Source organism: Danio rerio, chromosome 14 (assembly GCF_049306965.1).
Source record: "Danio rerio strain Tuebingen ecotype United States chromosome 14, GRCz12tu, whole genome shotgun sequence".
NCBI classification, from domain to species: Eukaryota; Metazoa; Chordata; class Actinopteri; order Cypriniformes; family Danionidae; genus Danio; species Danio rerio.
In genome coordinates this window covers 26,709,929-26,722,297 of record NC_133189.1, presented here as the reverse complement: position 1 = coordinate 26,722,297, position 12,369 = coordinate 26,709,929, and the positions used below count along the sequence as shown (strand labels likewise).

The window sequence follows — 12,369 nt, the reverse complement described above, 5'->3', positions numbered from 1 at the left end:
AGCAAGAATGAAAAGCTTGTTTCATTTTGAGACAGTTCCTTATGAAAAAAACAGTGGGTGTGGCTTGTTTTTTCTACTGCGAGCTGATTGGACGTAGTAAAGTATGCATTTCATGCAAAAAAATTGGGAAAAGGTTTTGGGTAGAGTTATTAAAACCTAACAGACAACTCCTCCTCCTCATTTCTGTTTGCTGTCATAGCACTTTTAAATCTGTTGGAAGAGCGTGGTTAAGTATTATACCCACGCCCAATGCCTGAGACAGATGTAATCTGACAATTTTACTGAAAACAAACAGGATGTGCATTTTCAGATTTTAATTTTAGATTACGAGGGCAAACAATTTTTTTCTTAATGACATGCACAGATGAATTGCTCACCAAACAACCATCAATGTGAGATAAGAAAATCAATATGGTTAGTTTTGATTCATATGTACTTTAATGTTCTATTGATGAATGAGTCTTTTCTTCATCTTGAAAGGCCTACAACAAATGTAGTTTTTGCTTTAACTATACTTTTAAAAGCTTCAATCAAGCAGCTACTAAAAAGTTATGAACCAAAATCAACAACTGTTTTTTTTACAACTGTAGTTTTACAATTGATCTCACTCTTAATGTTTTCCAAAAGAAATTTCTGGTGCTTAGGTCTGAAGTAACCCTGTCACACACTTACTGTCCACAGCCACCAGCACAGCGGTGCACCCTCTCCTCTCATGCTCTGTCATGGCTTCATCTACATCTGCTCGCACCTGCAGCGCATTCCTCCTCATCCACTCTCTGTTCCCTATCAGCACTGTGTATGAGGCCGTCTGAACTACAGCTGAAATAACAAAACACACACACAGTACAATTAACTCAGCCATTCAGGATCAAGCACCACACTGCGACAATAACATTTCAGAATTTCATTCTCAGTATTTCTGCAATGGTGACACTGACTGAGTGGCTGCGGGTCCATGATGAGTGGGTGTTCAGTGCTGTGTGCTCTGGCATCACTGATCTGGATCAACACAGCATTGTGCTGGTTCTCCTCACTGTCGCTGTCCTCCCTCTTCAGCAGGTTTTCTGTGTTACTGACCAAACACCTGATCCCACAACCTGGCACAGCTTGAAAATCTGTGCAAGTGCCAAGAGACTCTGTCCCCAACTCCTAAACACAGAAGACGCTTTGTGAATCCAAATGCCAAATATAGATTTTCATGTAATTCAAAGCATGATGAGCTCTAATACAAAAACTAATGTAAAAATATTAATGAAACACCCTAAAAAATGCTGTACTGACAAAATATGGCACTGGCATATTTTTTTACATAAACTACCACTCAAATGTTTGGGTTCTGTAAGATTTTGTAAATGAATGCCTATCGCTGCATTTGTCAAACAATTAATTGTGATTAATTACATGCAAAATATTTTTGTGCATCCTGTGTATATTTTTGTGTGTATAAATATATCTATAATGACTACATTGTATAAAATATTTTTAGAAATGTAATGATTAATCAAAAATTGCTAAAAAATAAAGTAATGAAATCAAGACATTTAGTTTGAATTGCCTTTCAACAGAATCATTAAAAAGGCAAACTAATGAAACTGGCCTAGACAAAACTGAAGAGTACCTACACATTTGTCCACATCTGTACTTAAATATGCAAAATACACATGTATGCATCTAAATAAAACCTTTTATCTTGTATACGATTAATAAGTCTACTTAATAGATACACCAAACATCTCTGATTAGCTATAAACTTCATTAAACTTAATCCTTATTGGCACAACCCCACCTATTTTACTGTCTATATTGTAACGTTTGATCAATTCACTACATATTTAATGTGCGAAAGTATTAATTACCATTATTTAACAGATTTAATGGAGGCACTTTTTATTTACTGTCTGTGCACTTAATAATTACTTGAAAGAAATGGGTTACATAAGGTAACTACTTGTGTTAAGGTTAGGTTTATGGGTAGGTTATTACCTCATTTTATGTACAATAATGGCTATAAGTACGTATTATGAACTTGTGAAACAAGACTTTTAAATAAAGTGCTACAAATTTAATTAAATAGCACAAAATAAACAAATTAAATAGTGTCGTTTAAAATGTCTTTATTTTTTATTTCTGTTTTCCTTAATTATGCCATTTGGACACTGTCCTGTTTTTATTTTTAAATGGTAAGAAATTGATTTACTTTGTAATTGTTATAATAATGTTTGTATGTGCAAATTTAACCAAACCAAACTAACCCCATGAAAGTAGGTAAGTAAAGAACAGCACAAGTCAAACAGACCTGTTTGCAATATTTGGTGATAGCAGCACCCAGAGGATGTTCACTGCTATTCTCAGCAGTGCCGACAATCGCCAGCAGTTTAGAGCGTGGCAACCGATTCCCTTCTGCCAGCATCTTCACCTGGACCACTTTGGGAGCTCCATATGTGATTGTGCCTGTTTTGTCAAATACCACAGACTGAATCTGAAAGCACAAACAAATATATGAAAAATGATTTCATTCAGACTACAACTACTGTGTAGCTACACAACAAAAAAGTGGAAATTTAATTTAATTAAAGTGGAAATATTATGCCTTGACACATCAACTTTCACAAAGCTTGTATTGAGGCTCTTTTTCAATATAAAAGGTCTGAAATGTCGTAAAGATTAAGTTGCAAATAAAAACAATAATACAACTTCATTTAACAGTTTCTTCTCCTCAGTGTCAATATAGGGCTTGCATTCACGAGAGTGATGTGTATATACTTTGGCATATACTTTGGATGCAAAGCATCCATTTTATGCTTTGTTTCAAACAACGAAACTTGATTGACCTAAAACAAGTCATCAGTATTTACAAAAACTTGATATGCAGCTTTGTAACAAATTTGCATAATGACACACTATGATCTTCACTGGCTGCCTTTACATTGACACTCATGGTGTTTGTATCTGAGGCCTGAACGTTCTTGGTTTTCACAAGGGTGATACAGTAAAACTGATGCAATTGTTTCTCATATTACTGTGTTTACAAATGTTGAGGAAACCTCCAGAAATTCATATAGTTTCTAGCATGTACTATAAGTAGTAGAGAAAGAGAGTTTTGAATTTATTCTGGTTATTTCATGACAAAACCAAATCAAATTTACAACATTTTATAAATATCACTTTTCTATGATAATAAAAAAAACTGATTTTTAAGGTTTACTTTAGATAAAAAAAATAGTACTATTTAAATTAATTAAGAAAATTAATAAAAATAAATTTCCTTTATAGTCTCGCCACATAAAAATCATTGTCTGTAAATAGGCCATTCCAAAAGTAACACTTTGATTTCTGTTGCAATACTGACATTTTAGAGGAACTTCTCCTTTTAGTAAAGGTCCATGAGTAAGTGTTGTGTCTCTGATACGGTATCTTAAATAAGTAAATAACCTCATCATGTCTTGAGTTTTAAAAAATGTTTTGATTTTCTTCCTACTACTGACTAGATTACGAAAAGATTGTTTTTTTTTTTTAGCACTGATTTATTCAGCTTGCCATTTGTTAAAACTATTTAGAAGTAGACCAATCACTACAGACCCAACCATCTGACCATAGCGCAGCTTAAAAAAAACTATTCAGACACTGTATAGAATTAGGTTCATGTAAACCCATGGTAGGAGACTACCAACACTAAATCTATGATCTTAATGTAGCATAAAAGGGGCGCTTTAAATCTCTGACCTTGTGTGCCATCTCTAATGGCTCTCCTCCCTTGATGAGGATTCCATTCTGGGCTCCGACCCCTGTGCCCACCATTACTGCTGTGGGGGTTGCGAGACCCAGAGAGCAGGGGCAAGCAATGCACAGGACAGTGATGGAGGCCTGGAAGGCGAAGCGGATGACAGCCTCCGCTTCAGAGATACTCTTATCATAACCCTGCAGAGAAACACATTCTCCATTCAATATGTTCAAGGACAAAATAGAAACCTGACCAAGTAAAAAAAAAAACAGAACACTTTAGTCTGAATATTTTAAAGTAGCATCTTCCCCATTCACTGCTGCAATATTTTTTTTCTCTACTATGGAAGTCAATGGTGACCCTCAACTGTTCAAGTGGAAGATGAGTAAATGACAGCAGAACTTTCATTCTGGAAGTGAACTACTCCTTTAAAGAGAATCTAGAGTAACAGAAAAAATAATGTTTCTTGCTCTTCATGTAAGAGATAGTTTGACTTGCCTTGTAAAAACAATCTCATATTCACAACTACTCAAAGCTTTGTGAAACTAACTCTGACTAACATTATAAGTTGACTTGGGAGAAAAAAAAAAAAAAATTTTATACGGATACTTTCAGGCCTAAAGGGATAGTTACCCTAAAAATGAAAGTATTTTAATTTCCTCGAACTCACACAGGTTCCAAACTTTTATGAATTTCTTTCTTCTGTTGAACACAAAAAAGACATTTAAAAAAATTTTGGTGATAAAAATCTTTGATATCCACAGTAGGAACAAAACACAATGGAAATCAATAGCTGCTTTTTTCTCCCAACGTTGTTCAGCATATCTTTCTTTGTGTTCAAAAGAAGAAAGAAATGAATCTTTTAAGAACAAATGGAGGCTGAGTAAATGATGACAGAATTTTCATTTGTGGGTGAATGTTCCATTTAAGCACTCATGTAAGACAGGCTTCACTTACTGGGAAATACGTCTGCACAAGCGAAAAGTTCACAAAGCCAATGATAATCCAGGCCAAGAGAGTCAGAACGGAGATCACAACGATGAACGGGACAAAGTAGCTACTGATTTTATCTGCAAACTGCTGGATGGGAGCCTGAAATCGTTAAATGAAAAAAGTTTATTTAGACCAAAGTTAAGGTTAGATTTAGTTGATTCAGTGTACTGAACAAATACACAAACAAATATTTTTTCAAAAACAGATAAATGTTTCCTTCCATTTAAAAAACTTAAGATTAAAATAATTGAAGTCAGCTTTGTACAATAATGCATGCATTTCTTTAACTTTCATAACCAGATAATGAGGGGGGGTTTTATCTTGGTTACATCATGTTCACGGTAAACATAAAAAATGTATTTTATTGTTTTAATAGCTTTATTATTACTTTTACAGTTACATTTACACATTTATGGGTCCCATTTTTATAGCTTTTTAAAAATATTTGTCAATGTTAAAAAATAGATTGTACTGGTTTTAATGTTAGCAGAAACCATTATACAGTTTTGTAAAGTTTGATGAATAAAATGTTCAAAAAACATATTGTATATAAATTTTACTAACATAATTATTAGCCCTCCTGTTCATTTAAAATCTTTTATTCGTTGTATCCCATTTCTGTTTAATGGAGAGAAGATTTTTTACAACACATTTCTAAACAATCATTTTAATCACTGATTTCTTATACAGTACTTATTTTATTTTTGCTATGATGATGATATATAACATTGTACTAGATATTTTTCAAGATACTAGAATTCAGCTTAAAGTGCAACGTGAAGGCTTAACTAGACTAACTCGGCTAGTTAGGGTGATTGGGCAAGACAGTGGTTTGTTCTGTAGACAATCTAAAAATATATGTTTCTTAAGGGGCTAATAATACTGACCTTAAATTAAAAAAAACTTTTAAAAAGTAAAAAAAAAAACTTTTATTCTAGCAGGAAAAAAACAAATAAAATATTATGAGAAATACTGTGAAAAATTCCCTGCTCTGTTAAAACTCATTTAGGAGAAATTTTAAAAAGATAAAATATAATTCAAAAAATATATATCATATAGCATCACACACTGAAAAAAAATTAGCATTCATGTGTGATAATCTGAAAAATCAAAAACAGTTATTATCTAAAGAGCTGAAATGCTAGCAGATGCTGAGCTCTCAGACGCACCTTTGAAGTCTGTGCCTCCTCCACCAGTTTGACGATCTGAGAGAGGGTGGTGTCTGTGCCCACATGAGTGGCTTTGATCAGCAGAGAGCCGTTCTGATTGATCGAGCCCGCAATAACAGTGCTCCCCGGCTTCTTGGTAACGGGCATGGCTTCACCTGCACCACAACACACATCATTATTACACTACAATCAGGCACTGTACAGGGTGAAAAATGAAGATAAGACATTGCAGGAAAAAGGCAGCTTCTTTCATTCACCAGTCAATTTTGGGATTTGGGCTTTTTGGCTTTTCATACTGCTTTTACATACAGAGTCTAATGCAACAAAAAATGCAAAACAAAAAACAAACAAAAAAAAGCAAAAAAAAAAAAAAAACATTTAAGACAGGGGTGCCCAGACAAGGTCCTGGAGGGCCAGTGTCCTTTAGAGTTTAGCTCCAACCTCAATCATACACACATGAGCCAGGTAATATAGCAGTTAATAGGCTTGCTAGAAACATCCTGGCTGGTGTTATGAGAAAGGTTGGAGCTAAACTCTGCAGGACACCAGCCCTTCGAGTTTGGACACCCTGGATTTAAGACATTTAACCTTGTCATATTTAATCAATATGTGTCTGTATATTTCAATTACACTAAATTGATATTTTTTAATAAGCTAAAGTCTAGTTTTCCTGGACTGAATCATAGATGTTTCATAATGATCATAGTGTTCATAAATAATTTGGTATGATTATATTCAACATGTTATCCAACAAAAAAACTGCACACTGTGAACTGCTTGTTTGTATTTTATAATGTATATTTAAATGGGATGAGTAATAAAAAATAAAGTCCCCAAATCCCCTCTGTAAGAAAACTATCAAAATGTGAAAATAAAACTAGTATTTTGAACCTGACTTCACTGAATGTTTATTCAATGCTTGATCTAGAAATGAATGTATATGAGCAAATATTTAATTAAACAATGTCTCATTTGCATATTTAAACATTATCAACATTATCAAAAACTTATAATACAAACAATGTGCGCCAATTTTGCAGGGATAACTACTTGTTTATTAATTTCATCCTATTCGTCATTCATTTTTTCTGATAGTATATATTATACTCTATTGACCAGTAATGTATTAAGGAAAGAAACATTAGTCTGAAAATATCCTAGACAAAGCTATGTTTCCATCCATCTATTTTATGGGCATTTGAAAGGTCCGCATAAAAAATGGGGTAACACTTTATTTTGATGGTCCATTTGAGTATTAGTAGACTGTCAGTTTAATATCTGTTGATACTGCTCCTTCAACAGACATTTAACTGACTGTAAGAAACTTTGCAAGTACATGTCAACTTACACCAACACTAATCCCAACCTAACAGTCTACTTCTAATCTAATGAGAACTAGTTGGCATGAAGATGCAATATAACTTAATTCAACAAACGGACCATCAAAATAGAGTGTGACCAAAAATGGTTGATGGAAATGTGCATAAATGTTGAAAATGCGCATAAAAATATATGGGTATAACTGAGTAGGATTAACATTTTATTCGATAAGAAAAGATGCGCATAAACTACGATGGAAACACTTTAACTGAACAAATTCCAGTATGCACATTTATAAAAGTCTTGTGATTCTGTGATGCGATAAGAGATCACATGATGATAAAAATGTGTGTGAATGGAAAATCCAGCAGGCTGAGCACATTGTAAAACATCTGAAATGTTGTTTTGGCCATTCTAAAACATTAACCATTTCAGTATTAGTGTTATTATATTATTAATGACCTCCAGTATTGTCTAGAGCAGGGGTGTCAAACGTACAGCCCGCGGGCTGGATCAGGCACGCAAACGTGTTTATTCCAGCCTGTGAGATGAAAGTATAAAAATTAGCTGCAAATTTCCAATAAAAGAAACTGCTATTATAATTGTGTCCACTTGACGGCGCAATAGCAAACTATTAATTTCATCCGATCCAGAAGCCTGAATCAGCATCAGTTTGACAGCCTTCTCAGAAAAAAAGACCACATCTATGCTGTGCCATACCACACTGAGGTGTTCTCACAAGTAAATGTAACTATTTAACATTTTGTCAGTTTAGTGTTTATTTAGAGTTCACTCGTAAGAAAATGTCCCTTTTTAAAAAGGAGGCATGGCACCCAACCACACCCCTAAACCTAACCATCACTGGTGGATAAGCAAATAATACTAAATTGTAAGAATGAGATTATACAAATACATACAAATTAGCCACTATGTTTAAAACCACATATCTTTGTAAGCAAGTTATCTCTGTAATGAGCATAAACAAAAGAAAACTCATGTACAAGCACTGGAATCACATCCCTCAGGATGTGACACCAGATACTGATGCGCTGGTGAAAGTTAAAAGATGCCAGAGATACAGAGTCAGATAAACTATGCAACCTTACTTAAAGTGCTGCATGAGACACCCTTATATCGTTCTGCAGAGATCCCAAGTCTCCCCGGAGTTCTGGGAGTCTCCCACATATGCAGAGACTCCCGAATGCCTGCAAATGAATGATAATCTCCAGGAATTCATGCATCTCACCCTCCTTCCGCCCAGTTTTGCGCATAACGTTAATTCGCATATTTGGATGGAAACATAACTACTGTTATATCCTAGACACTGAAAAACATATGTGAGGTTGTTGCTTATGCTAATGGATTGGTTGTTTAGTTACTGCTAGGATGTTCTAGGTGGTGGCCCAAATAAAACAATAAATAATTAACATAGTTATTATAATTATATAATATAGTGCTATTATATGAAAGGCTTGTTTTATTTCACATGTTAATAATTCTGCAAGTGCTCTCAAGCTTTTGGACGTCACTGTATGACGCCATGGAAAGCACAACAATTATTCATCCTCCTTTGATTTCATTTATGTTAGTGCAGAGGAAATAGCCCTCTCGAACCCGTAATGAGAGACTCGTCTGCCATGGAGTGCCCTTCAATCACCCGGCCGTCCACTGGAAACTTCCCTCCAGGCACAACTTTCACTACATCTCCCCTCTGCACCAGCTCCACATCCACCTGCTCTTCACTGAGAGACACAGAGATACAAGGTCATGAGTATAAGTCTGATTAGAATCGACTGTGCTTTTTGTATGAAGGGAATTAAAACTGAAACAGCACAGGAAATGCACAAACCTTAACACAGACATGTCCTCATTGAGTGTAACTACAGTGGCCTCTGTGGCCTGTAAAGACATCAGCTTGGACAGTGCCTCGGAGGTCTTACTCTGCAATTGAAGACCAAACGACATCAACAGTGAAGCAGGAAATTAAAAAATCAGCAGGATAATTAATATTTGACATTTCCTGAAGATTCCCTGACATTTCCTTTTAGTAAAAAATAATGTAACTGTAATATTGTGAAAAATTATCATTTAAAATACCTGTTGGAATATATTTTGAAATGTAATTTATTCTTGTGATGGCAAAGCTAAACTAAACTCTCATGATCCTTCAGAAATCAGTTTAATAAGCTGATTTTAATATGCTCAGTTACTGATAAAGGCTTTTGATATCAAAGTTAAAAGGTTTAAACAATATTATCTTTTGTAAATAGAAGTTTAGAAATTTCAGCAAAATGGCTATATTTGTGGCAGAAAGCTTCTCATTCAAATAGCAGCCTATCACTTTGAATGTACATATTTTTTGTAATCAGTTAACCTATTTTCAACACAACTGTGTTCTACCTCGAGCACAATATCAGCATATGAAAATGATTTTTAAAGGATAATACATTAATGTCTGCTAAAAAGACAACTTCGCCATTACTGAAATAAGTTACATTTTAAAATATATTCAAATAGATAACAGTTTCTTCAATTTGCTAATAGTTACTGATCCATTATAATAACTGAATTATGTGAGTGTGTGTGGTTTTCGAATTTGATTGACTGAAGCCATGGGATATTCTGCAATATCAAAACTCATACAGCCTCCTCACTTTTCTGTATTACTCAGTCCACATAGAGTGACAGTAGATCAATAAACTCACAGTTTGATAAATGTTGTAGCTGTTGGACAACATAATGCACTTTTGAGGCTTTTTCAGGCAAGAATGTAGTGGTTTAGATAGCAACTATGCAGTTTATTTATAAGAATAGTGCCTATTTTAAATATTTATAATTTTGTAATATTTTGTAATATTTTTATTTTGTAATATTAAAATTGTAATAATTTATATATATATATATATATATTAGGGCTGTAACGATTTATCGTTGTATGATTTATTGCGATGCAAAAATGTAACAATATGCATCGTGGCGTTATGACGATTTGATTATGATATGACGTTCGTTTTCTCTTTTTAGTTGAGCTGTTTGCACGTGAGCTACGTTCCACCTGCTGTCGCACGTGAGTTCAGATTGCAGCAGCAGTAATGTTAGCAGACCAAGATGAGTGGAGTTGAAATAGAGGATGGCCCATCCTCTCAAAATCAGACGTCTGGCAACATTTCGGTTGTACAGTCATTGCTTTAGACTCGTACACTTTTTGACATGCACACTGTGTCAAACATAGCCTAAGTTTTAGTCTTCACAGTGATTCACATACTTTCCACAGCGACATGGATACCTCCTAATGGTGTTGAAAGAGTCACATACTGTATTTATAAGGTACAATTCACCCTAAAATATCATTCTGTCTTCATATAATGATGTATTGGCGGCCGCAAAATCACACATGACGTGAGCTGACCGTGAGCTGTTACTACAGAGGGCGGACTATGATAAGCGCGCGCGTCTGCTTCAGTGAACAGAACCTGCAGGTTGTGACTAACAGGTAATAAATTAGTAAACAACATTCAGTTTGTGGAACAGAGTGATCGTTCAGGAACCGCGTGGGAAGTATGAACAGCAGTGGAAATTAAACCGAAAGCGTGCACATTATTTAAATAATTATATCGCATTTTAGAGTTATGAATACGACGAGCATTAACTCTTCTGAGTACAGAGGTACACAAAAATGCACGTCAAAATGATACACTTGATAGCGCTGACATCAGCGACGCCGAAGAAATGGTAAACCTGCCTAAACTGCTGAAAAGAGCCACGACTGTCCTGTGTAATGAAAAGACGGCCACCCTGTCACTCATCATGCCCAACATGAAGACAGCCATCCATAAAAACCTCTCAGACAGATACACATAAGTTCAGGATCATCTTATAGAACTGCTGATTACCTGGAAATGTAGATTTTTTTTGACTAAGCAAAGCCTTAAGCTCTTACTGTTAAATTCAATTGAATTGAATCATTTCAATAATATTTTATAAGTTTTTAAATTGTTTCATATCTTTATATATAATATAGTATATATATTTTCAAATCAAATAATTGCAGCCTTTGAGACCAAAATACTTACTAATATTTTAACTCTTCCCCTGCCAGTGCTTGACAGCCCTCTGAACATTTTCAGCTAGGAATGACCATATTGCATGTATATGGCTTATATGAGCATATTATATATCAAAATAAGAATGGGAGAGTTGCTCTGATTTTAAACAAAAAAAAAACCTTCATCTTCATGTGTTCATGTTTTTATATATATACTTTAATGCAGGTAGGTTTCATGAAAAATGTAACCTTTTTACAAAAAACTTTTCTACAAGTAGTGCATTTTCTATATATATATATATATATATATATATATATATATATATATATATATATATATATATATATATATATATATATATATATATATAGCTTCTACAACCGTAATATACCTAAAACACGGATTGGCTTAAAAACTTTTCAATGGCAGGGAAAGAGTTAATAATCATTCCAAATGATGTTAGTGTAATGTACAAGCAGCTCTTACACGAGGTGTAGTGTGAATAACTTATGGAAATGTTTGTTCACCTTTGCTATCTGCTCCAGCCAGCGGCCCAGCGAGATGAACACAAACAGCATTGGCGGAGTATCAAAGAAGGTGATGGGGTTGACCTTTGCCCTCTCGACCATGGCAACCAGAAGAACCACCACTGAATACGTGAAGGCAATTGTTGTAGCAAGAACAATCAGAACATCCATATTGGCCGTCCGGTGCTTGACAGCTTTGTAGGCTTGACAGTAAAAATACCTCCCGCCGATAAACTGCAGACAGACAAAACCGGTATAGTCACTAAAAACAAAGAGATCTTTCGTGCAGAACTGAACAATTTAAACAAAGAAATTGAAACTTGCAGTAAACCAACCTGCACAGGAACACAGAAGAGAAACGAGATGAGGTTCATGATGGAGAGGCCTGGCAGAAGCTGTTTCTCCAGAAACATTGTGGAGTGATATTTCGCTCTGTCCTCAGCGGTGGCGTTATGATGTTGATGATACTTGTCGATCATGTGATCCACAACTATCATGTAGATCATCATGCCCATAACCGGCACACAGAAAAACAGACTGATCTGGAATGATCTTTTCCACCTGAGAACAAACAAACAAAATCAAAGACAGTA

At 34.8% G+C, this 12,369-nt stretch overlaps 1 protein-coding gene across 14 annotated transcripts in view; it reads right to left on the bottom strand.

Moving 5' to 3' along the window:
• The window catches only part of atp7a (ATPase copper transporting alpha), an 813,847-nt gene that overhangs the window by 778,325 nt on the left and 23,153 nt on the right, over positions 1–12,369 (bottom strand). For 13 of the 14 annotated variants that reach the window (XR_012389556.1, XR_012389552.1, XR_012389553.1 and 10 more), the window contains 10 exon segments: positions 12,112–12,337; positions 11,777–12,010; positions 9,053–9,144; positions 8,818–8,945; positions 5,884–6,038; positions 4,679–4,813; positions 3,724–3,918; positions 2,297–2,479; positions 939–1,149; positions 673–819 (listed from right to left, as the gene is read on the bottom strand). Coding sequence is in view for 4 of the 14 variants with exons in the window: in XM_073921495.1 (XP_073777596.1) it covers positions 673–819; positions 939–1,149; positions 2,297–2,479; positions 3,724–3,918; positions 4,679–4,813; positions 5,884–6,038; positions 8,818–8,945; positions 9,053–9,144; positions 11,777–12,010; positions 12,112–12,337 (1,706 nt within the window). In the remaining 10 variants the exon portion in view is untranslated. 14 annotated transcript variants of the gene reach the window in all.